Source organism: Pristis pectinata, chromosome 7 (genome assembly GCF_009764475.1).
Source record: "Pristis pectinata isolate sPriPec2 chromosome 7, sPriPec2.1.pri, whole genome shotgun sequence".
NCBI classification, from domain to species: Eukaryota; Metazoa; Chordata; class Chondrichthyes; order Rhinopristiformes; family Pristidae; genus Pristis; species Pristis pectinata.
Window position 1 is genome coordinate 49,049,932 of NC_067411.1, and position 27,578 is coordinate 49,077,509.

General features: G+C 41.4%; 1 protein-coding gene across 1 annotated transcript in view; it reads right to left on the reverse strand.

Annotated features, from left to right (window-relative positions):
- Positions 1–27,578, reverse strand: part of LOC127572582 (dynein axonemal heavy chain 6-like) — a 320,765-nt gene that overhangs the window by 150,471 nt on the left and 142,716 nt on the right. The window contains 8 exon segments of the mRNA XM_052019999.1: positions 1,435–1,589; positions 3,175–3,248; positions 4,558–4,704; positions 12,794–12,965; positions 13,380–13,511; positions 15,907–16,064; positions 23,759–23,906; positions 27,016–27,237. Of these exon segments, the coding sequence (XP_051875959.1) occupies positions 1,435–1,589; positions 3,175–3,248; positions 4,558–4,704; positions 12,794–12,965; positions 13,380–13,511; positions 15,907–16,064; positions 23,759–23,906; positions 27,016–27,237 (1,208 nt within the window).

Sequence of the window (27,578 nt, forward strand, 5' to 3'; positions counted from 1 at the left end):
CACTGTTCTCTTTCCCAAAATCTCTAACTTCAATGACCTTCTCCATGGTAAATACAGATGAGAAATATTCATTTAAGACCTGACCCATCTCCTGTGGTGATCACACTGCTCCTTAAGGGACCTAATTATCCTTTTGCTCTTAATATACTGTATAATTATAGAATCTCTTAGGATTCTTCTTTACTTTATCTGCCAAGGATGTCTCATGTCCCCTTTTTGCCCTCCTGATTTCCTTCTTAAGTGTACTCTTATGTCCCTTATATTCCTCAAAGGATTCACCCAATCAGCTGCCTATGCCTGACATATGCCTCCTTCTTTTTCCTGAGCAGAGTTTCAATATCCCTCATCAACTAGGGTTCTCTAATCTTGCCAGCCTTACCATTCACTCTAACAGGAACATGTTGGCCCTGAATTCTCCCTATCCCACTTCTAAAACCTCTCACTTGCCAAACATCTCTTTACCTACTAACAGCCTCTCCCAATCAACCTTTTCAAATTTCTGTCTAATGCCATCAAAAGTAGCCTTGTCCCAATTTTGGACTTTAACATGGAGATTCTATCTCTTTCCATAACATTTTAAAACTAATAGAATTAGTTTTAATCAAATCATGCAGTCACAGAGTCATAGAGCTATACAGTATGGAAAACAGGCTCTCTGGCCCAACTTGTTCATGCCAACAAAGTTGCCTAACTGAGCTAATCCCATTTGCCTGCATTTGGCCCATGTCCCTCTGAACCTTTACTATCCATGTACCTGTCCAAATGTCTTTTAAATGACAAAATTGTACCCTACCACTTCATCTGGCAGTTTGTTCCATATACACACCATCCTTGTAAAAAAGTTGTCCCTCAGGTTCCTTTTAAATCTTTTCCCTCTCGAAGGCAAAGATTTAAACCAGCCTATCCAAACCTTCTTATGTTCAAACTCCTCTTGTGCATTCTCTTACCCGTTTGCCTACTTCAAATGCTCTACCTACCTTAAAAATGGCAATCATGTCAATTAATTAAAAAATCTTTGCCAGCTGCCTGAATTAATGTGTGCTTTTCCAAACAATGATTTAAAGTGTCATAATGAAAACAAATTGAAATTATACAGTAGTGATTTTTTTTAATGATTAACATCATCCTGCTGCACCTAGCAAATCATTTCCTGTCTGGAACTCCTGGGATAGCCCAGGATGTCCCAAGAACACCTGTAAACCACTGCTGTGGCATATGTCAGGCAACCATAGGATGTATTTATCCCTGATAAAGGTTTGTTGCGACTGTGTTCTTGAACCAGCAATCCAGCTGCAGGTTCCACTGCACTGTAGATTTTGGTGCCTTCGACCAACTGCAGTGTCCATAAATTCTGCTTCTGAGGAGATTTACAAATTATGTATATTTATGTGCATATTAACAAAGAACCAGCAAATGCTAAAGCATATACAGTACCTAGAAACATGTTCAACAGCATCTTGGAAGAAAACCAGTTTCATCTCTTTAGAACTTGTCATATTATAGTCATCCATGTATTCCCGCAGAACAGATTTTACTTTCACATAATTATTTAAATCTTCATACAGCCGGTCTGATTTCTCTGCTCCAATCTGAAAAGATTAGTTGTGAACGTTACGGTGTGAATTATCCATATATATCACATTCCCTGGAGTGCTTCTCACAGGAATGACAACTTGACTAAACTAAATGCATAATAATGGAATGTGAGTAATAACAATACAGCAAAGAGGTACCTGATGCATAAGTACGTAGGAAACAATATATACTTGGAATAAGGTTGTGGAAAACAAAAACATTGACATTACAGAGAATAATGAATGGGCTCATATTATCAAACTGCATTAAATGGACAAGTCAATGCCAAGAATCTAACACCACCTCCTTAATGCTAACATTCCTAGAATCTCACCATCCCTCTCCATGAATTCTCCACCTACCATGTCTTTCTCCTCAGTGAATACATACTTATTCATTTCAGACCTGACCTGTAGCCTTTGGCTCCATACACAACAATTTGGACAGTAGAGTGACACAACTAGTAGAACTGGTGCTCACAGGGCCAGAGACTCAGGTTCAATCCTGATTTCTGGTGCTGTCTGTATAGAGTTTGCATGGCTTCCATTGACTGCCAGGGCACCCTCCAGGTGCTCTGGTTTCCTCCCACAAAGATATGTGGGTTGACCACTGTAAATTGCCACTAATATGTAACTGAGTGGTAGAATCTTAGGGGAATTGATGATAATGTGAGGAAAATAAAAAGTGGGATTAAAATAGGATTAGTGTAAATAGGTGGTTGATGGTTGGTGTGTATTTAGTAGGCCGAAGAACCTATTTCTGTACTGTAAATCTCTAATTAAATCTTTTCACGAGTACCTATTTACAGTTGCCAAGAATGCACTTGGAGCACTGCAATGGCATATAGAATAAAAGCAAAAAATAATGGAAAGTTTTTTTGTTAGATATTAATCAGCAGGGCTTGCATATACATGGCATAATTTCAAAGCTCGCTGATGTTATAAAAAGAAATGAAGAGGATTGTAACAGATTTCATAAAGGTGTGGTAAAATGACAGATGAAGTTTGATACGGGCTAAGTAAAGTGAAGTGAATGGAGAAGAATAAGGAGAGACAATATGAATTAATATATAATTTCAAAGGGGATATCAAACAGAGAGACCTGGGATGTCTTTATTCAGATCTTTCGGATAAGTTGAGAAAGCCATCAAAGAGTATATAGGATATTTGCCTTTATTAACAAGAAAATAGTTAAAAGAGTAGGAAGTTAAACTAAAACTTCATAAAAATAATGGTCATAATTTCAAATTGGAGTTGGAGAGCTCTCTGCTGAATTCCAGAAATCACATTTTTCTGAAAGGATTTTGAAGCTTCAGGGAAGGTAGGGAAGAAATTTACTCGAAAGGAGCAGGGATGAGAAGCTTCAGTTACCCAAAAAAGATGGAAAAATCTAGGATTGTTTTTTTGAGTAAATTTGGTAGAGGTATTTAAAATTGTGAATGGAGTGTGGGACAAAACAAGAACGTTGGGTTAATTGCAAAGCTCTAACAATGATCCAGTGCAGGTACAATAAAACAAATAACATCCCACCATCATTCTATGACAAGAAATTCGTCAGTTAAATATTTTTTATAAAAGTAATGACAGATGTGTATTTTACCTTCAAGAAATCTCCAAAAATAATTGGTTTGGAAGTAAAATAATTTGGTTCCAGTTGAACTGCAAAGTGTTTGTCTTTAAAAGAAAGAAATATTATCATTATGAAAATGAAAATGCATTAAAATATAAACAAACGATTTAACGTATTATCACAATATATATTTTACCAATGGAACCATATTTCATCATGTCACAAGTTGTTGTTTGAAAGTCACCAGTAATTTGGTATAACACACAAATCAAAAAAATTATAAGCATTGACAAGAACTTTGAGCTCGACTGATAATTCCTGTACTTTTAATACAATGTTCCCAATTTTGATAAAAGATCATAAACCTAAAATCTAACAGCTCTCCTATCTCCATGACCTGCTGAGTACTTACACCATCTATTATATATTGATATTGAATGTCAATGAGAATATTGCTCCTCTGCAGCCCTAAGCAAAACTACAGCGGGTTCACTTCCTCAATCAAAAATTGTTGGTCATTGACTTCAGGAAGCAGGGTGGTGCACATGCTTTTGTTTACATCAATGGTGCTGAGGTCGAGAGCATTGAGAGCTTCAAGTTCCTAGGAGTGAACATCACCAATATCCTGTCCTGGTGCAACCATGTAGATGCGACGGCCAAGAAAGCTTACCAGTGCCTCTAATTATTCAGGAGGCTAAAGAAATTTGGAATGTCTCCTTTGACCTTCACCAATTTTTATCGATGCACCATAGAAAGCATCCTATCCTGATGCATCACAGATTGGTATGGCAACTGCTCTGCCAATGACCGCAAGAAACTGCAGAGAGTTGTGGAGCTCAGAGTGCTCAGAGAGCTCAGCCCATCATGGAAACCAGCCTCCCCTCCATGGACTCTGTCTATACTTCTTGCTGCCTCGGTAAAGCAGCCAACATGATCAAAGATCTCACCCACCCCGGACATTCTCACTTCAGGCAGAAGATACAAAAACCTGAAAACATGTACCATGAGGCTCAAGGACTGCTTCTATTCTGCTATTATAAGACGACTGAACAATTCCCTAGTACGATAAGATGGACTCTTTACCTCACAATCTACCTCGTTATGGCCATGCATCTTATTGTCTACCTGCACTTAACTTTCTCTGTAACACTTTATTCTGCATTCTGTTATTGTCTTACTTTGTACTACCTCAATGCACTGTGTAATGAATTGATCTGTATGAACGGTATGCAAGACAAGTTCTTCACTGTACCTCGGTAGACGTGACAATAATAAACCAATTTACCAATTTATTCTCCTGAACACTATTGCAAATTACAAAATAAATTCCAAAATATAGCTAAATCTAAGAACTGTTTGTGTAACATATAATTTGTGAGACTTTGAATGTTTGAATATGTTGGAACTCCTTACTGGCCATTTCACACAACATGTTATTAAAGTAAAGCTTGTCTTCACTGTTGATTAGACGGTCATGGAAAACTCGTTGGCATTCATGGCAAAACAGTCGGAAAATTTGTTCTTCAGTTCTCACTGTACCAGGACTACATTGAAGAATTCCTGGAAAAGAAAACATAAATGAAGCATTTGCAATAAAAATCAATTGCGAGAAATCTGCGATCAAAAAAGAAAATGATGAAACTGTACAGAAGGACCAAACTCTAAAAGGGAAAGTTAGTGCATCATGGTTGTAATATGCTGGATCTAATTTGCATGATCAATTATTATAAATACGCACACACACGCGCACACAGAAACACACAGGATGACACCCATAAGTATTAGATGATTGAATTTTAATCTCCATGCTTTCTGAAATGACAAAGGTTCTTTCAGATCAGCATTAAGGTGGATAAGTCCCCAGTGCCTGGTGGCATAAATCCCAGAATATTTAAAGAAGCAAGTGGGGAGATTGCTGGGGCTTTAACAAGGATCTCTGTGTCCTCATTAGCGACTGGCAAAGTCCCAGAGGACTGAAGAGTAACAAATGCTCTGCCTTTGTTCAAGAAGGGAAACAGGGATAATCCAGGTAATTATAGGCCAGTGAGCCTCACATCAGTGGTAGGAAAGCTATTGGAGAGGATACTGAGGGATAGGATTTATGCACATTTGGAATGGCATGGCCTGCTTTGTGCAGGGCAGGTCATGTCTTATAAATTTGATTGAGTTTTTCTGAGGTGGTGACAAAGATGCTTGATGAGGGTAAGACAGTGGATGTTACCTACATGGACTTCAAGGCATTTGATAAGGTCCCTCATGGTTGGTTTATTGAGAAGATAAAGATGCACGGGATCCAGAGAGAATTGCAAGTTTGGATTTGGAACTGGCTTGCCCATAGAAGACAGAGTGTAGGGGTGGAAGGCTGTTATTCTGGTTGGCGGTCTGTGACCAGTGGAGTTCTGCAAGGATTGGTGCTGGGACCTCTGTTGTCTGTGATATATATCAATGATTTGGATGAAATTGTAGATGGGTGGATTAGCAAATTTGCAGATGATACCAAGATTGGTGGAGTTGTGAAAAGTGTAAAGGACTATCTAAGAATACAGCAAGATATAGATCAGTTACAGATATGGGCAGAGAAGTGGCAGATGGAGCTTAATCCGGGCAAGTGTAAGGTGTTGTACTTTGGGAGGTCAAATGAAAGGACAAAGTATACAGTTAATGGTAGGCCCCTTAATAGCATTGAGGTACAGAGGGATCTTGGGGTCCAAGTCCACAGTTCACTGAAGGCTACACAAGTGGATAAGGTGGTAAAAAAGGCGTATGGAATGCTTGCCTTCATTGGTAGGGGTGTTGCGTATAAGAGTAAGGAAGTCATGCTGCGGCTATATAAAACTTTGGTCGGACCACACTAAGATTATTGTGTGCAGTTCTGATTGTCCCATTATAGGAAGGATATGGAGGTTGTGGAAAAGATGCAGAAGAGGTTTACCAGGATGCTGCCTGGATTAGAGAGTATGAACTATAAGGACAGGTTAGACAAACTTGGGTTGTTCTCCCTGGAGCGTCAGAGGCCGAGGGGAGAGCTGATAGAGGTTTTTAAAATTATGAGAGGCATAGATCGGGTAGACAGTCAGAATCTGTTCCCCAGGGTAGAAATGTCAAACAGCAGAGGACATGCTTTTAAGGTTACAGGGGGAAAGTATAAAGGCAACATGAGGTGCAGGTTTTTTATGCAGAGTGGTAGAGGCCTGGAATGGGATACCGGGCTAGTAGTGGAATCAGGCAGTTTGGTAGAGTTTAAGAGGCTTTTGGATAGACATGTGAATATGAAGGGAATGAAGGGATATGGATGATAAACATGAGGAGGACATTTAGTATAAATTAGCACCAAGATCGGCACAACATCATGGGCTGAATGGCCTGTCCAATGCTGTACTGTGCTATGTTCTTTGTATGTATCTTAAAGTAAACAATAGTTCTGGGATCTCCATTGAATTGAGCTACAATTTCTACATCCTTTCTACAATCCTAAATTTTCCCTAAACAACTAATTTTCTATTGACCCCAAAACTAAGATATCACTTGAACTTAGCAAATAATTCAAGTAGATCTCTTACACTTCTGGACAACATTCAGGACAAAAAATGTACTAATTTAAAGCTCATTCCCGTCGTGTTTAGCCTCTATCCTATTCTCTGTTGCAATCTTTCTAATATCTGTTTTTCTATTCTGGTCAACACTTCTTTGAATGTTATCTCTCGTTCCATCTGAGTGTTAAATATGTTGTCCATATCTTTAATATGCTTAAATATAGGCTCATCACACAGCTTCCTGCTCTCATGTACAGAACCTCAAAAGGGTATAATCCCTTGATCAGTTTCCTTTTGCAAACTTCAGGACTTAAAAGATTTCCAAGGCTTGAAACCAATTAATCAATACATCCTAGCTGATGTTCTTTGCATTATCTTTTTTCAGCATCAATGAGATCTTCTGGACAAAGGAGAATCAAAATGTTGGATTATTAATACACCTCATATGCATAATCACTACGAAGATGCTGATCTTTCACTGCAGGACAACAAGACATTGTTTGTTCTTTAGAATAATAAATAATCTCAATTAAAGAACCAAGGTGTTTAAAAGGAAATGTTTAGAAATTTAGCATCTAATCGTCAAATATTTAATCCCAATACTTATGCTCCAAAATATCAAGCCGCAATCATAACTTTAAAAAAATGATCCCAGAGCAAAACACTGCAGATGCTGGAAATGTGAAATTTAAACAGAAAATGCTGGAAATATTCAGCAGATCAGGTACATCTATGGGGATGAAATCTTTTCATAGACTACACATGGATCAGAATCTTTGATAGATTTTTGAAAGGGAATGAGGAGGAAAAACAGTACATAGTAAAACAAATAAAGAAAAAGGGAAAATGATAATTTGCTGTTCAACTGTTGAGAAAGCCAAGAAACTGGAACTCAGTGTTCATATTAAACCCATTGTGGAAACTATCTATTCAGTGATATTGGTCCACCTGTTATCCAACCACCTCCCCTATCATTCTCAAGTCCAAACAAGAGAGATCATTCCCAACTGTTTTGCCCAAAAACACTAGAACTGGTTAGTTAAAATCAGTAATTAATTGTATAAGAAATAATATTGGCTTAAAGATATATTGGGCAACAGTCTGAATGGTCAGACCATCATTTAAAGTGTATGGTGTACATGACCTCTTTATATTAGCATGTGATTCACCATGATTTGGTAATGTAGCGGATGCTACCGCGATGTGAAAGCAAGACACTAGTCGGTGGGCTGCAGAACAAAAACTGATTTATTTTCCCGCCTTGCACGGGCCTTTTAAGAGGAAGGTTCCCGCCCACTGAAAACGGAAATGATGTATACACTATGTCATCAAACTTTTCCCACGCACGGGTTCTCCTCGTCGCTCCGGGAAGACAAAGGCCCAATGCCATCTTGGGCCTTGCCACTCCAACAACACACGACCCGACTGCCGAGCCGGTTCACTTGCTCAGACGGTGAGTCGCTACACAACCCACACCCCCAGAACTGGCGATACGGTCCCCAAGGTTCGCGGGCTGTGCTAGCCGTTGCTTAGGAGGTCGGCCTCTGCGTTGCAGTGTTGGGACCTCGACTGGCTGTTGTAGATCTAAATGGGCCGGTTTGAGGTGGTCTGTTGTGAAGACCTCTTCCTTGCCCCCAATGTCCAAAATAAAGGTGGACCCATTATTCCTGATGACCCGGAATGGCCCCTCATATGGTCATTGCAACGGTGCCCGGGGTGTGCCCCTGCAAACGAAAACGAACTTACAGTCTCGTAGTTCCTTGGGCTCATAGGATGGGGCTTGACCATGCTGCGAAGTGGGAATCGGTGCCAAGCTGCCGAGCCTCTCACGCAGTCTTTCGAGGAATGCCGTGGGTCTTCCTCTTAGCCCTGAAGGGCGGGTATGAAATCCCCTGGGACGACCAAGGGTGCACCGTACACGAGTTCAGCTGACAAAGCGTGAAGATCTTCCTTGGGGGCAGTGCGTTTGCCAAGGCAGTTCGTCAACCCAGTTAGGACCTTTCAGGTGGGCCATCAGGGCTGATTTCAGATGGCGGTGGAAACGTTCCACCAACCTGTTTGATTGAGGGTGGTAGGCCGTGGTGGTGCGCAGCTGCGTCCCTAGCATGTTCGCTAATGCAGACCAGAGGCTGGAGGTAAACTGGGTGCCCCTGTCTGAAGTGATGTGGGCCAGAACACCAAAACATGAGATCCAAGTTGTGAGCAGCGCCCGGGCGTAAGAATCAGTCGTGATGTCAGATAGAGAGGTTGCCTCTGGTCACCTCGTGAACCGGTCCACAATGGTAAGGAGGTACCGGGACCCTCTTGAAACTGGCAGAGGACCAACGAGGTCAACGTGGATGTGGTCGAGCCTTCTACTGGTAGGCTCCAACTGCTACGGCGGGACCTTGGTGTGTCGTTGGATTTTTGATGTCTGGCAGTGCGGACAAGTCCTGGCCCACTCACTGACCTGTTTGCGCAGGCCATGCCAGACGAACTTGCTGGCGACCAGTCAGACAGTTGATCTGATGGACGGGTGCGCCAACCCGTGTACCGAGTCGAAAACGCGTTTCCGCCAGGCTGCAAGAACTATAGGGCGGGGTTGACCTGTTGCGATGTCACAAAGGAGGGTCTGCTGACCTGGACCGACTAAGAAATCTTGCAGCTGCAGGCCCGAGACTGAGGTTCTGTAGCTGGGCAGCTCGTCGTCGGCTTGCTGTAAGTCAGCCAGAGCTGTGTAGTCAACACCCAGGGCCGTGTAGTCAACACCCAGGGACAGGCTGTGGATGGTCGGTCTGGAAAGTGCATCAGCAACGACATTGTCCTTTCCGGAGACATGTTGGATGTCCGTTGTGAATTTGGAAATGTAGGACAAATGTCGCTGCTGACAAGCTGACCAGGGATCGGAGACCTTGGAGAAAGTGAAGGACAAAGGCTTATGGTCAGTGAAAGCGGTGAAAGGCCTGCCTTCTAAAAAGTATTGGAAATGCCGGACTGCCAGGTATAGCACTAGAAGTTCCCGATCAAAAGTGCTGTATTTCAGTTCGGGTGGTCTAAGGTGCCTGCTGAAAAATGCCAAGGGTTGCCAACGGCCTTCGATTAGTTGTTCCAGTACTCCACCAACCGCGGTGTTGGATGCGTCCACCATGAGGGCGGTTGGGACATCTGTCCTAGGGTGTACCAGCATCACGGCGTTTGCCAGGGCGTCCTTGGCCTTAACAAAGGAAGCCACAGCCTCGTCGTTCCAGGCGATGTCCTTGCCCTTGCCAGACATCAGCGAGAACAAAGGGTGCATGATACGGACTGCTGCAGGGATGAACCGATGGTAAAAGTTGACCATCCCCAGGAATTCCTGCAGGCCTTTGACCGTGTTGGGATGGGCAAAATGGCGGATAGCATCTATCTTGGCGGGTAGGGGTGTTGCTCCTTCGCTGGTGATTCTGTGGCCAAGGAAATCGATAGAGTCAAGTCCGAATTGGCACTTGGCCGGGTTGATAGTGAGGCCAAAATCACGGAGACGGGAGTACAGTTGGTGGAGGTGGGAAAGGTGTTCTTGGCAGTCACGGCTGGCGATTAGTATGTCATCTAAGTAAATGAGCATGAAGTCCAGGTCTCGGTCTACCTCATCCATCAGCCGCTGGAAAGTCTGCGCGGCGTTCTTAAGGCCGAATGGCATTCGAAGGAATTCGAAGAGGCCGAATGGAGTGATAAGTGCAGTTTTGGGGACATCCTCAGGGTGGACTGGGATTTGGTGGTATCCCCGGACGAGGTCCACCTTGGAGAAGATGTGGGCCCCGTGTAGGTTCACCGCGAAGTCCTGGATGTGAGGGATGGGGTAGCGGTCCGGGGTGGTGGTGTCATTCAGCCTGCGGTAGTCACCGCAGGGCCTCCACCCCCCGGTGGCTTTGGGGACCATGTGCAAGGGGGAGGCCCAGGGGCTGTCTGACCTGTGAACGATCCCTAGCTCCTCCATGCGGCGGAACTCTTCCTTTGCCAGGCGGAGCTTGTCTGGAGGTAGTCCTCGTGCTCGGGCATGAAGTGGTGGCCCTGTGGTAATGATGTGGTGCAGCATCCCGTGTTTGGGCATCGAATTTGTAAACTGAGGTGCCAAAACCGATGGGAGCTTGGTGAACTCATTTCCAGACAAGGAAACGGAGTCCAGGCGTGGGGCTGGTAGGCTGGCTTCTCCCAGGGGGTAGGTTTGGAAAGTTCTGGAGTGCACTAGCTGTTTCCCTCGCAGGTTGACTAACAGGCTGTGGGCCCGAAGGAAATCGGCTCCCAGGAGTGGCCGGGCGACGGTGGCAAGGGTAAATTTCCAGGTAAAACAGCTGTCGCCGAAATGTAATTGAACTGTACGGGTACCGAAAGTCTGTATCATTGTGCCGTTTGCGGCATTGAGTACAGGACCTTGTTGCCTGTTACGAGTGTCGCGGCCGGTCGGGGGCAAAATACTGACCTCAGCTCCAGTATCGATGAGTCAACGACATCCGGACTGCTTGTCCCAAACGAATAGGAGGCTATGTTGGCAGCCAGCCGTCATAGCCATCAGTGGCGGCTGGCCCTGGTGCTTCCCTGAAACTTGCAGGGTGGGCGGCATCGACGGGCCTCCACGCCCCACCTCTGATGGTAGAAACACAGCTGGTCGCCAGTGTCGTCATCTGTGTTTCTGGGGTGTGGTCACTCAGTTGCTGGGACTGGTTTAGGTAGGGGTTGGGCTCGTGGCCTGGCGATTTGGCCGACAGACGACCCACTCTCGCGTTTGGCCTTCCACAGGACATCTGCCCAGGCAGCTACCTCACGTGGATTGCTGAAATCGGCGTCGGCCAACAGCAGGTGAATGTCGTTGGGTAGTTGTTCGAGGAAGGCCTATTCAAACATTAGGCAAGGCTTGTGTCCCTCAGCCAAGGCCAGCATCTCATTCATTAGGGCCGACAGGGATCTGTCCCCCAGGCCATCGAGATGAAGTAGGCGGGCGGCGCGCTCGCAACAGGAGAGGCCGAAGGTCTGAATAAGAAGGTCTTTGAAAGCCGGGTACTTATCCTCCGGAGGTGGAGACTGGATGAAGTCTCCAACCTGGGCGGCTGGCTCCTGGTCCAGAGAGCTGACCACATGGTAGTACTTTGTGGAGTCGGAGGTGATCTGCCGAAGTTGGAAATTGTGCTTCAGCCTGGTCGAACCAGACGCTGGGCCAAAGCGTCCAAAAGGTGGGCAGCTTGAGTGCCACTGCGTTGGCTGCTGCGTTGTCATCCATTGTGCGGGTCCAAGATCTGTTTGGACCGTCAAGATCACCAATGTAGCGGCTGCTACTGCGATGTAAAAGCAAGACACTAGTCCGTGGGCTGCAGAACAAAAACTGATTTATTTTCCCGCCTTGCGCGGGCCTTTTAAGAGGAATGGTTCCCGCCCACCGAAAACGGAAATGATGTATAGGCTACGTCATCAAACTTTTCCCGCACGCGGGTTCTCCCCTTCGCTCGGGGAAGACGAAGGCCCAACACCATCTTGGGCCTCGCCGCTTCGACAACGCGCGACCCCACCGCTGAGCCAGTTTGCTTGCTCGGATGGTGAGTCGCGACAGTAGGTACATTTATTACATTGCAAGTTATCCAGCAAAGCGGACCAATTTCACAAAAGGACCCACCAATATGCACAGACCCCTTATTTAAACATTATAACATGTTTAATTTTTCTAATATGTGCCCCAGTGCTGACCGTGGAGCTTGATCAAATATGGTGAATGGAGCATTTCCAGCCGGGATGAAGCATGTTCACACTTCTCACCATGTTTAAGCATTAGGTTCCTGTTTTATGGCTGTAAAACAAATTTCAAGGTCAGTGGGTACTCAATAGAGGAGTTGCTTTTGGTAGATGTGCAAAATACTCAGTGAGGTACCTTAGGGACAGTGCTTGAACTGCTTTTTTTTATTTATGAAACCAATGCAGAGCTACAAGATGATCATATTTACCAATGATATTAGTTGGGATGGGGTGAGTTCAATAGAATGGGAGGAAGCAGCTCTAAAGTTGCAGATTAATGGCTTATAACATTTAAAACAGATGCATGAACACACCATCAATAGGACTGAAAAAAATCAGTAATGAGTACACAGATGTGTCAGCAAACCAATGCATCCTACCTTGTATGCATTTTGACAAGTCCCTAAGATTGAAAACGTAATGAGACTTGGCAGGGGTAGGCAGTAGGTCAACACTCATTCGATGGTAGATCTCAACAGCTGCTTCCACAATACTAATGGAACAGTGTTTCACTGCCTGAGTAAACTCAGCCAGAAATCCATTCAAAATAGCCTGTATAAAAATGAATAAAAAAAGAAGTCATGAACATATTTAGAATATTGGAAATATAAAAGAGCTTTTCCACATAAACTCCCATGTAAACTAATATAAATAAACAAATACATCACAGAAGAATGAAGAATCAACGTCCATTCATTCATGAGGGATCTGGACTCATTGGAAGACTTTCCTTAATGCCCTGTGCATTCACGTTTTTAAAAGCTGGCCCTCAACCCAACCTCATTCTTGTAGCAGAGCCTCCAAGTTTGCATATGAGTGGAGACAATGCTGTTCACCTGAGTCTGTGTAGGGCTATTAAAGTAAGTCCATGTTTTCACAGATCAATCTCCTTATTGACAATGCAAACTCAGATTATGTAAAGTTTATCAGATTGTTTCACACCTTTTAGAAAAGGTAACTACTCACCTGAAAAATCTGTTTCAAGCTATGCTCAGATGGAGTTGGAAGGCACAACATGCTGAAATGTCTTATAAAACGAGGAGTCACTGGATTTCGTCCACCACCAGGAGGGGCACAGGCAGCAGCTATTGTAACACCCTAAAATAAAATTGTAGGTAAATTAAAGAAGGCTTTAATATCATGATGGGATTTAATAAGGTAAAGGAAATGTTTCCATTTGTGGAGCAGTCCATTACATGCCGCTTAAATGAGAGACAGTCATAAATCTAATAAGAATTCAAATGAATCTTCTTTCTCCAGATAGTGGTTAATATGTGGAACTCACTCCTGTGTGAATGGCTGTGATGATAAGAAAGGATTCATTAAAGAGTGAGCTAAATGAGAAAATGAGCAGAAAAAGAATGAAGGATATGTTGATCTGATGAAATAAAGTAAATTGAGAGGGCCATGCAGAGGGTAAACACCACAGATTTATTGTGCTGAAAGATCCAATTCAGAGCTATAAAAATCAATGTAATAGGTTTCTTATATTCCATATAAGATATAATTCTATCAAGTTTTATCAAAGGCATTGCAATAATCTATAATTCATGGTAACAAGTTGCCATGGTAACAATACCAACTCATTGTATACATAAAGAGTATTTCTGCTCCACTTCTATTGAAGATGCAGCAATAGAATTCCTATATACACCTGGAGGAGCATTAAAAAATTACCAAAATAGTTAATATTCATAATCAAAATTCCCAGCTGGAAAGTTCATCTGTTTGGAGATTGAATAAGAAGGTAAGTTGATATAGTTCTGACATTACTGTTAGCTAATCAGACCATCATCATTCATTTTTAGATCTGTGGTACATCACTGTGTTCATCAACTTTGATAGGTCATAATGACGAGTAAATAATTGGCTGGCTCAAGAAATAAGGCACCATCAGGCAGCCTTCTCTGAGAAATCTCATCCTGACTACACACACTTGAGTACCCTTGTTTGGGACTAGAAATTTGAAGTTATTTAATATATGATCCTCCAAAAGTAGTGAGATTGTCCAAGTCATACTTGAATAAATAGCTTCTTCCATGTTAGTTTTTAATATTTCATCAAATACCACATTGCTGCACAATTAAGAATGACCAGAACTTTTAAATAGTTACTAACACAAAAAGACTTGCACGCTTGATCAGGTTAGCAGGGCTAGGGGAAGAGATAATAAATGCATTTCAACACATGAGGGCATGGAAGGCAATTCTGAAAGGACAAAAGGAAAGAGACTGAGGGAGGAACAAGAGAGAGAACAGAGCAGCATCTAAAGACTGGGAAGGGAATAAGTGTGAGTATAGAGTTGAGATGGGAGCTTCAGGATAAAAACAAATCTGGGAATCAGATGAGTGAAGAGAAACAGCAAGTGTAATTAGAGGAGCGGAGGATAGAGGTGAAAGTATAGAAACAAAGGGGAAAGAAGGGAAGCAATGGATTTGTTTCCATAGGAGATGCAGATGGGTCCTTAATGCTATTTTTATGGTGAGCTGATAACAGATTTTTGGTTGTAAGATAATGTTCCTCCTTGGTCTCTCAGCCTTTAGATAGGGTGCAAGTGAGTTTTCCTGAACGCAGTAACCCATTATGCTGGAAACATTGACATTTTAAATACAGGTGACCCCTGCGTCACAGGTGGCTTGCATTCCTAGGAAACAGTCTGGATTGCAATTTTCTGTAAAGCGAAGCCATGTCAACCATCAAGAAACATGAGTTGAAAAAAATGTGTTTATTTATTTACTTTTTATTCACATAAATTCTGTAAGAGTAAACTTTATTCCGTATATCAAATTTTTGGGTAATGATTTCTGAATTCTGTGGGGGCAAATTTCCATTATCAAATGGTCTCAATGTAGGGGTTGTCTGCATATAATAAAATGTTAGGGTTTGTTAATATGCTGACAAACTGCAAATTAGATTAGCAAAGTCACTTATCACTGAAAATTATTACATTGTATAAATATATTTTACCAACTTTAATTGTAATTTTTTTACCTGCCCACCTCCCATTTGCTTTGCTGTATTTAATTTCCAATGGCCAGAAAAGAAAATGTTGAAAGTCTTAATGTGATGTTAATTATTTTTATTTACCAATAAAAATGGATTTAAAATCTTCCTCCAGGAAACCTTGACTTCATAGCTTTAAAATTAGCATTGAGCAAATCAGGTGAGATGTCAGAAACCACTTTTCATGTAAATGGTAAATTCCATTAACCTCTGGCCTAAAAAGGTGTTGAAGCACAGGTCAAATTAAAAATACAAAATCTGAGAAAAATACCTTTCTTCTTTAGCAAGGGTATTAAGGGATACAGGAATAAGTCAGGCAGGTGGAATTAAAGGACTGAATAATCTCGGAGGGATAATCATATATTACTAAAAGTAAAACAAAAGTAGAAGTTTATAACAGTGAAAGTCATACTAAGGAAAGCAATTATTTTGCAGTGATATTTATTGCAATGTCATTTGTCAAAGGTTAAGTTTGTTTTTTATATATCACCTGTATTTCTTTCCAAAAGAGCTTTTCTCTGTCGTAGAATCCACCAAAGTCCTGGTATTGTCGAAGAAGCTCAATAGGTGGCTGAGATCCATAACGGTCCAATTTGGGCATGTTAAGATCATCCACAAAAATAATAACTCTTTTATTCCCTGGAGCACCTATTTGACAAAAAAAAAAGCCATTTTAGATCAGTTTTTGCGGAACCAATAATTCTTGTTATGAAGCCAGGTTGCCAAATTTAAGTTTCCATCTAAATCTTTAAGTAAAGAAGTTTCATTGTGTAGCAACCTGCATTTTAAGCACAATGTGATACATTTTCAATCTCACCCAGAGAAGATCCCACCACAGATTGTTTTGAGTTCTACTTCTAGCTCAGCTCTAGATACAAACTTAAACCATAGACCATCTGATATTTTCCTAGTGTATGACAGACATCAAATAACACCATTATTTGTGAAAACCACATTTATGTAATTAGAACAGAAAGTATCATATTTTGACTATAGTGAAACAATTTCTATAGAACTAGAAGTGTATTGTGTTATTTTATTGCTTTTCACATTACTTAATTGGACGTTTAGCTGACATTGTGACACCTGACTGGACACCATCAGGAGTCAGTGAATGTTGCTTAAATACCAACCAAAGTCAGCATGCTCAATAAAACAGTGAGAATTTTCTCTGGCATTTAGCTGTTGAAATGCTTATTCCATGGGTCCATTAGCAGCAACTCTAATGGCAGCACTCCATTGCTGAAAGAACTGTTATGACATACCTTCCCACTCAGTGTTAGTTGGAGACATCAGGAAAGAAGGGATAAACATATCCATTCCAATTTGCTGCTCACTGCCACAGCAATAAGGTCTTTGAAGCAATGTATACATGAAGAATTGATTTCAGAGAGGAGTAAGTGGCATCTTAGGCATTGGGACAGGCCAACTTGGTTAGTTTTGCATAAATGCAGGCAGCCATTGTCTACACTCATGTGCGCATAGAGGTTCCCCCGTATAACCCAGACTTTTTCCTCAACAGGAAAGATTTCCAGTCCTTCAATGTGCAGGCCATTGTATATCACAAGAAAAAATTCTTCATGGCAAATGCTATATTACTGGGGAACATACATGATGCTTTCCTGCTGAGGTGATCCATTGTGCTAGACAATTGTCCAGAATTTCAGTAGCCAGCACAGCCCCAATGGATGGATACAAGTTAAACTCTACTTTCCTGGCTACTCAAATCAATGCACTCACTAACCACAGCATCAAAGCAAAAATAGAACAAGAGACACACAGATCTCAAGATTAAATTGGAAAACATCATAGATCTCCCTCAGGTGAGATTTCTTACCTGCATTAGTTTGGGCAACCCTTGCAATACACAACAAGCAGATGTGAAAATGGTATCATGGTAGTGTAGCAGTTAGTGTAACGATTTACAGTGCCAGTGACCCAGGTTCAATTCCGGCCACTGTCTGTGAGGAGTTTGTTCATTCTCCCCGTGTCTGTGTGGGTTTCCTCTGGGTGCTCCGATTTCCTCCCACGTTCTAAAGATGTACAGATTAGGAAGTTTTGGGCATGCTATGTTGGCGCTGGAAGCGTGGCGACACTTGTGGGCTGCCCCCAGAACACTCTATGCAAAAGATGCATTTTACTGTGTGTTTCAATGTACATGTGACTAATAAAGATATCTCATTTCATCTCATCTCATTTGCTGGACAACCATGCTAATCAAAGTCAGCATCTGCTAACAAAGGAAGAAAAGCAAGGAGCCACAGACTCTGGGTGGGGAACTTCAAAGTCCATCACAGAGTGGATTGTTAGCACCACTACTAAAGGACATATCTGCCAGACTGAGTCTGCATCACTTGGTGAGTTAACTGACACAATGGGTAAACCTAATTCACATTGTCCTTACAAACCTTCCCTTGGTCGATACATTTGTTCATGATAGTATTATTAGAAGTGATCATTGCATAATCTTTGTGGAGATAAAGTCCTATCTTCACACCAGTAACATATAAATATGTAGAATAGGAGGAATGAGCCATTTGCCCTTTGAGGCCTTCTCCAGCACTCATGGAGATCATAGCTGATCACCCATTTCAGTCTTTCTTCCTGCCTTCTCCCAATTTCCCTTGATCCTTATGGCCCCTTTTTCTTGAATATACCTAATGATTTGACCTCTACTGCCTTCTATAAAAAAGAATTCTACAGGTTCACCATCCTCTGGGTGAAGAAATTTTTCCTGATCTCAGTTATAAATGGCACATCCCATACCTTGAGGCCACATCTCCTGCTTCTGGACTCTCCAGCAGTCAGGAAGATCCATTCTGTATCTAGCCTATCTAGTCCCGTTATAATTTTATGGGTTTCTATGAAATCTCATCGCATTTTACTATATTCCACTGAATATTGGCCTATCCAACCAAACCATCTCTCAAACGTCAGTTCTAACATCCAAAAAATCAATCCAATAAAACCTTGTTGCACTGTCTCCATGACAAGAACATCCTTCCTCACAAAAGGAAAATAAATTTACACATAAAACATCAGATATGGTCTCACCAAGGAGCTGCCTTTGCTTCTTGCTCTTTGCTCCTGTACTTAATCTTTTTGCAATGAAGGTCAACATGTCAGTTCCCTTCCTTACTGCTTGCTGCATATGAACATTTGCTTTCTGTGACTGGTATACCAGTGCACCCAGGTCCTGTTGCAGCTTTCCTTTTCCTAATTCACCACCATTCAGATAATAATTTCCTTCTGTTGTTAGAGCCAGAGTGGATGGCCTCATATTTATCCACTCTAAACTGTCTCTGCTATGCATTTCTTAGCTTGACAAATCACACTGGATCCTCTTTGCAACTTCTTCACACATCACACTCACATCAGCTTTGTGTCATCTGCAAGCTTAGAGATTTTACGTTTAGTTCTCTCATCCAAATCATTGATACATATTGTGAATAGCTGAGGTCCAAGCACCAATGCCTGCAGCATCTGTTGTCACTTGGAAAATATCCATTTAATCCTACTCTTTACTTCTTGTCTGTTAACTATTTCTCAATCTATGCCAGTATTACCTCCAATCCATGTACTTTAATTTTGCACACTAATCTCTTATGTAGGATCTTATCTAAAGACTTCTGAAAGTCCAAATATATCATATCCACTGGTTCTTCCTTATCTAATCTGTTAATTACATCCTCAAAAAAGTCCAGTAAATTTGTTAAGCATGACTTCACTTTCATAAAATGATGCTGACTTCATCCAATTCCATTAATACTTTCCAAGTGTTTTGTTGTTGCACACTGTCCTCCATCATGCTGTGCTGGATTGCGCTATAGCTATGCTAAATGGGAAAGGCTCAGAAAAATAATCAGGCAGCTCAAACTTTGGCATCCGTGAGGACCTATGAGATTATTAGCAGCTGCAACAACGTACGTCACTGCAACTTGTAACCTCATGGCCAGCATATCCCTCACTCTATTAATACTATCAAGCCAGGAGCTCAACCTTGGTTCAAAGAGTGCAGAAGAATATGTTGGGAACAGCATCTAGCATAATTAAAAATGAGATGCCTGTCAGAAACTGCAACAGAAGGCTACATGTGTTCTCAACAGCAAAAATAGCATGCAATCTCACAATGAACAAATCAACACAAAACTCTACAATTTTGCAATGTTGTGAATGGTGAATGGCAATCTATCAGCTAAAGGAAGGAAAGCCCAAGAATATCAGCATCCTCAGCAATGGTGGAGCCAAGTCACAGATGGAGTCATAGAGTCATATAGCATGGAAGAAGACCCTTCAGCCCAACTCATCCATGCCCATCAAGATGCCTAGTTATACTAATCCCATTTTCCTGCATTTACCCCATACTCCTCTATTGCTCTCTTATCCATGTACCTGCCCAAATGCTTTTTAAATGCTATGATTGTACCTGCCTCTACCAGCTCCTCTGGCAGCTTAATACATATCCACCATCCTCTGCGCGAAAATCTTGCCCCCCCCCCCAATCTCCTTTAAGTACTTCCCCTCTCACCTTAAACCCATGTCCTCTTGTTTTCAATTGGAAATTGGAAAAAGACTGTGACCATTTACCCTATCTATGCCTGCCATAATTTTATAAGGTCATCCCTCAGCTTCTTGCACTCCAGTGAGAACAATGCCAGCCTATCCAATCTCTCCTTGCAACTCAAGCCCTTTATTCCAAGCAATATCCTAATGAATCTCTTCTGCACCCTTTCTAGTGTTACATTTTTTCTATAGTGTGGTGACCAGACTGCATACAATACTCCAAGTGTGAATGAATGATTCAGTTCAGCTTCTTTCTGAGATGACCAACATCATAGACCAGTCATCAGTTATTTGAAATCATTCCATCTTATATCTAGGTTCAGAGCACTGATTACAGCAAAGGCTGTGGTGTAAGGCAACAGCCCAGCTGCAATATTGAGGACCTACCCTTCAGAATTAGCTGAACCTCCAGTCAAGCTGTTCTAGTACAACTCAACAATATGGAAAATTGCCCAGATTTATCCCATTCACAAAAAGTAAAAAAATCAAATCAAACCAATCAATCTACTTCTAATCATCAGCAAAATGATAGAAGGTGCTACCAACCAGCACACATTCACCAATAACTTGCTTACTGATGACCAGTTTAGGTTTCACGAGACCATTCAGCTCCAGATATCATTAAAGCCTTTGTCCAAATATGGACCAGAGGTAACATGACAGTGAAAATCAAAAAAGCCGCAGAAACTGGAAATCAAAAAGAGAAACAAAATATGATGTAAATACATAGCAGGTCAGGTCATATTTCAGGAAGAGAAACAGAACTACCGTTTCAGGATGAAGATGCTTTTGATATGAGAGTGATTGCCCTTGACATCAAGGCACAATCTGACTGAGACTGACTGTGGCATCAAGGAGTAGTGGTGAAACTAAAGTCAATGTACATTGAAGGGAAAATAGTTCAATAGTTGGAGAATGGTTCTTTAACCCTTAGTTAAAGAAAAATGGTTGCAATTGTTGGAGGTCAATCATTCCATGTCAGGATATCACTACAGGAGTTCCTCAGAGCAATGTCCTCTGCCTGACCCTTTCTCAGCTGCTTTATCAATGCCCTTCAGTTCACCCTAAGGTCAGATGTTCATTGATAATTGTACAATATTCCGTTTCATTCATAACACTGCAGCAAATGAACCAATTCATATCTGCAAGAGCTAGACAACATTCAGGCATGGGCTGATAACTTGCAAGTAATATTTGCTCCACCAAGGTGCCAGACAATGACCATCTCCAACAAAAATCAGTCTAACCATTTACTCTTGATATTCAATAGCATTACCATTACCATCAATATCCTGGTGCCACCACTGACCAGAAACTCAGCTGGACCAGCCACATAGATACCAATAGCTACAAAAACAGTCAGAGGTTGGGGATCCTGCAATGTTTAAACCACACCTTAACAAATGAAAGCCTTTTCATCATCTACAAGGTAAATATCAAGAATATGATGGAATACTCTCAATCTGCCTGGATGAGTGGAGCATCAACAGCACCCAAGAAGCTCGAAACTATTCAGGACAAAGCATCTGCCTACCTAACCCCCAAACCCCATTCATTCCACTACCCAAGCATTGTGGCTGCAGTGCACATCATCAATAAAATGGACTGCAGTTACTCACTTCAACTACTCTGACAGCACCTCCCAAACCTGTGACCCCTATCATCAAAGAGGCAGCAGGTGCATGGGAACAAAGCCATCTGCCCCTCCAAGTCTCACATCATCTTAACCTGGAAATATATAATCAGTCCTTCATCGATGCAAATCCTGAAACTTCCTCCCAAATTGTACTGTGGGAATACCTTCACCAGAAAGGGTGCACTGGTTCAAGAAGGAGGCTCACCGCCACCTTCTGAAGGCCAAATGGCGATGGGAAGTAAATGCTGGCTTTGCTAGCAATGACTAGATACTGTAAAATGAATTTTAAAAAATAACTTGAACATGAGCAATGGTGGCATCTAATACCACCATTGATATTGATATCTATTCCTCAACCAATACCTATAAACACATTATTTTACATTGCTTCTTTCAGGAGTTTGCTGAAATAGTTGTGTTTCACATTTCATAAACTGCACTTCAAAATGTCCCTCATGGGCTATGAGGTTGTGAAAGGTAATATATAAATTCAAGCTCTTCTTTTCCATTCATTAAAATAATTTACTTTAATCCATGCTAATACTTGTAATGTCTTCCCCAAGTGAGATGAAGTGCCTGGGATGGATTCCCTGGAAGTCGTTGTCTCAGAGTGGTTGCTTTCCCAGAAAAACAGCTTCAAGCAGTCAAGCATGGGATGTTGGTCCATAAAGACAAAACAGCTAATGCTATACTACTTTTAGCTCTCCTCAGCTAAAATGCAACTAAGCCAATCAATAGGGTTATCTTCCAAACAGGGAAGCTGGTCAAACGAAGATCCATGCCATTTAGGAAAGTCCACACCTTTGTGCTTCCCGATTATACATTCTCCTCATCCTACTCAGAAAATGCAATCTGCTATGTATCAACGCTTTAATTACTGGCATGAATGCCATTAATCTAGTTCTATGCTTACTTGTATGTATTAGATGGCAATCAGATTACTTAAAAACAGCTCTCACCTGAGCAACATTTTCTCACAACAATGTTCTGACCATGCTTACCTTTATTGAATATAGGTGACATCAACCACGACTGGCAGCAGTGTGACTTTAATGAAAGCGCAGTATAACTTTAGCAACAAACAAAATGTTGGAGGAACTCAGCGGGTGAGAACTGGTCCAGACGAAGGGTCTCGACCTGAAATGCCGACTGTCCATTTCCCTTCGCAGATGCAGCCTGACCCGTTGAGTTCTACCAGCATCTTGTTTGTTGCTCCAGATTCCAGCATCTGTGGTCCCTTGTATATTCAATAATATAGTTTTAACTGGCTCATTCTAGTATACCTTTAGCTAAACATTCAATAGAACTAATTATGAATATATACACCTTGAAATGTTGCTGCTAACCAGCCTCCTAAGCCCAAAATTGGTGGCAGAACATACACACTTACCAAGACAAGTGTTATATTGGTTCGGGAAGATGGTCTAGTTGCGTTGGATTATTTAATATCCAGAATATTTTATTCAAACATCTGCATTCTTGAATATTCCAGCCCACTCACTACATTCTGAGCAATAATGGTACAATGTAGTGCAAACAGGCAAGAAAGGCCTGAGAGGAATAGAAGGAGCACATGTGTTCCTCCCAAACCAAAACAAAATCCCAAACCCAAATCAAACCAAACCTCCCAAACCACAAGAATGCAGTGCTCTAACATCAATACTCTAAGGCCACCTCTCCTCAACCAAATCAACCACATTCTCCACCACCCTCCTGAAAACCTGAGTTACCATTTGCTCCCCTTAGCAACCATTACCTTCTGACCAAATTGGCCAGCCTTTCCCACTTACCCAAGGGCTGCTGTGACCCCAGCAACAGCCCAATTCCTAATCAGGCTTTGACAGAAGTAGTGGACAGTTTGTTAACTCCAAGGCTGACATGTTGATACTGAGGATGCTTTGAAACTCACCATTAAGAATCAAAGTATGATCCACATACACCCAGTAGTTAACACTCCAAATATTTTGGCCATAAACTGCAAGTAGACTCTATAGCAATAAAAATGGCCTTTTGTTATTTAGTCTATTCATTGTACATTAGAATAATGAAATAACAATTTGAGACCTTTACAATTTTTACAAATTTTATAGATTCACCATCATTATGCATATAGGTTATGAATATTTTTGTAACTGTGTCCTACCAATTATGTTCTTTCGTTTCTTTTCTAATTTTGATTCAATTATCTCTTGTGTCCTTGATGATGATGTTTGAGCAGAGAAGTTAACGTAAACTGGAACATAGCCAGCCTCATCTTGAATTTGAGTCAACAAACTTCGTGCAACCACAGACTATAAGAATATAAAATCATTAGAAAATGTATGTCAAATCTTTTAACAAAGAAACATTATTTATTTTGCCTCTAAAGCATCTAACCTGAAATATACATAAACTTTAAATCAGTTGTGCAGGGCCACCTTTAGAAATGCCCATCTGAGGCACTCTGGAGTCTGCACCCCATAACATTTTACTTTTCAACAGTTTATAATGTTTGCAGTCAAATTTATTAGATTAAATGTGATTAGCGTTCCTTACATAAGTGGTGCATACAAGTCAATTAGGGCCAATTGGGCCTAGTAGCCTCTTTCAGTGTTGTAACAATTATAGAAGTGGGTAGACTGCTCAATGTACCATGCATATCACTGTTTACAGACCAAAGAAAACTTTCTTGCAAGATGACCTGAAGGCCACTGGAGCCCACAGGATGGTAAGGCCAACAGAGTCCTCTTTGAGTCACTCCTTCCTTGACTTAATTTTGTCCATGAGGAGCCTCTTCTATTTTAGAAAAGTAATAAGCTATCAAAAGTAATTCTCAATTAATTTTGCATGGCTTTTTTTAAATCCCTCATTCACTCAAGCTCAGCAGTACATCAGCATACTGCACAATCTTAATATATAAGGAAAACAGCATTGGGTGGTGACCTAACTTGAGGAGAGGGTCAAGAGAAAGGCACACAGATAAAAGAGGGTTCTCGATACCTTGCAGCAAGAAATGTGAGAAAACAGTTAAAAATTCCACTGAACTCCTCACAGTTCTCCTGTAAATGTAGGATCCTCCAAAGAGATTTTGGTCAAAAAATACACATGCAGAGATGGCAACTAATAAACCAAGCAGGGATTCTTGACTTTTAATAGATCTTGTGAGTCATAGAGCCTTGCTGCACAGAAACGGGCCCTTCGGTCCACCACATCCATGCTGACCTGTTTGCTCATCTGCACTCATCCCATTTGCCCGCATTCAAGTGCCTGTCTAAATGCCTCTTAAACATAGTGATGTACCCCCCAACTTCCTCTAGCAGTGCATTCCAGATATCAGCCACTCTCTGTGAAAAAAAAACTTTTCACTCAGATCCCCTTTAAAACCTTCTCTGAGCCTAAACATATGCTGCCTTGATTTGATACCCCTACCATGGGAAAAAGTCATGTTGCATCCACATAAAAATTTGTTAGACCACATTTGGAGCACTGTGTGCAGTTCTGGTTGCCACATTACAGGAAGGACGTGAAGGCTTTGGAGAGGGTGCAGAAGAATTTCACATGGATTGGAGAGTATAAGCTATAAGGAGAGGTTGGACAAACTTGGATTGTTCTCTCTGAAGCATTGAATGTTGAGAGGCAACCTGATAGAACTACATATAATTATGAGAGGCGTAGATAGGGTAGAAATGTTAAATACTAGAGGGGCATAGCTTTAAGATAAGAGAATGGTAGGTGCCTGGAATGCACTGCCAGTGGAAGTCCTGGAAGCAGATACAATAGCAACATTTAAGAGGCATTTAGACATACATGCAAACATGCAGGGAATGGAAGGATATAGACCATGTGCAGCAGATGGGATTAGTTTAAATTGGCATCATGGTCAGCACAGACATCTTGGGCCAAAGGGCCTACTCCTGTGCTGTAATGTTCTATGTTCTATACCCATCTATACTACACCCATTTACAAGCACTTGGTCCATAGTCTTCTATGCCTTGACAATTCAAGTGTTCATCTAGATATTCCTTAAATATTGTGAAAGTCTCAGCCTCCAACACCCTCACAGGCAGTACATTCCAAACTCCAACCACTTCCTAGGTGAAAAAAATCTATCCCCTCTAAACCTGAACATTAATAATTCTTTTCCTCCCACAGATGCTGCTTGACCCACTGAGTTCCTCAAGCAGATTGTTTGTTATATCCCCTCTAACCTTGAACCTATGCCTTTTGGTATGAGGAAAAGTTTACGATTGTCTACCATATCTATGCCCCTCATAATGTTATACTCTATCAGGTCCCACTCAGCCTTCTCTACTCTAAGAGAAACAAGCCAGCCTGTTCAGTCTAACCATGATGAACAGTTCAGATGAAGGATGCTTCCTAACCTGCTGAGTTCCTCAAGCAGTTTGCTAATTGCAGCCTATCCAGTCTCTCCCCATAATTGAGACATTATATTCCAAGCAACATCCTGTCAAATCTCCTCTGTACATCCTTTCTATATGGTGGTGATCAAAAGTACACACAATATTCCAGATCTGGCCTCACCAATGTTTTATAAAGCTGTGCTCTAACTTCCTTACTCTTATATTCTATGCCCCAGTTAATAAAGGACAACCTCTTGTATGCCTTCTTTAGTACCCCTGTGGTACCTTTGGTACCTGTGCTGTCATCTTTAAGGATCTTTGGAGAACAGAGATTCTTCATGGTTGGAGTGTTGGCAACTAAACTGCTACCCCCATTTGGATAAGGACCAAAAATACCTGTCAATGTGTGGGTGAATTTTCTGCAAACTAATTACCAGCCACATCTGTAGTGAAGTGGGTACCAGCAGCACATTATGGGCAAAAAAATAATCAATAATGCAAAGCAACTCAACCAACCTCATAATGAAGGATGGTTTTGTATCATTTAATATGTCCCAATGATTGCAGAAGCATCAATATTGACTAGATTTAGGCTGTGTAGGCAAGTGCCAAATTCCTAATGTATTCAGAAGGGCAGTCCAACAGAAAAAAATGGAAATGATAATCAATAGTTGAAATCAAGTGGGGAACAGAGAAACTCAGAGGCATTCTGAGTGAAAATGAGATGTAATGTAACAACTGCAATTGTGCCATAGAAGCACAACCTATTGTGAAGCATTCTTGCATGTCATGTGATCGTGAAAGACATCAAATGATCCAAGTTCTTTCTTTCCATGTTTCCCTTCAAATTCAGAGATGAGTGTTAACTAGAAATTATTGCAAGTTTTTACTGCTATCCCTTGCTATCCCTTTTAACAAATCATAATCTTGTGATATACAAACTGAAATATAGAACCTCATTTTATTTATCACAGATGTTGATTACATTTACAAGAAAAATCTTTTGGATTCTATTTTCAATATAATTGACATAGAAAAATTGCCAGAGCAGTATTTTACCTTGCCCACTCCAGTTGTCCCAGTGAAAAGAACAGAGTGCTCAACATCAAGGAGTTTTTCCAACAGATACCCAAATCGCACAGTGTCTGTTGTGGGAACAAGCATCTCAAAAAATGGCAGTTGACTATTGTACTTAAAACTGGGAATAATTCTGTCCCATGGGTCCAGTCGGTTGTTATCAAAGTCCATGTAGAAGTTCCACAGGTCACCAGAGGTTGGAATCTAGGGAAAGATAAGAAAAGCTTTTTCAGATTTTGGAGAAGTGACAGAGAAACTGCTACTCTATTCCTATTCCATTCTTATTATTGGTCACTCCTGTAACAGCTGGGTTTTACTCATATAGCACCAAACTGGACCCATATAAAGGTAAGTGGCATACTTTTTACTTCTGGGTCACAGCCTCCCCAATGGAACCAAACATTATCCCACCAATCCCATCCAATCAATCCCAATACCACACTTAACCCAACCATTCAAATCCTTCAAGCCCTGCTCACACTCCACTTTATCTCTAATCTCTTGAAGTTCTGCACCCTCTGATTCTCTCTCCCAACAAACCTCCA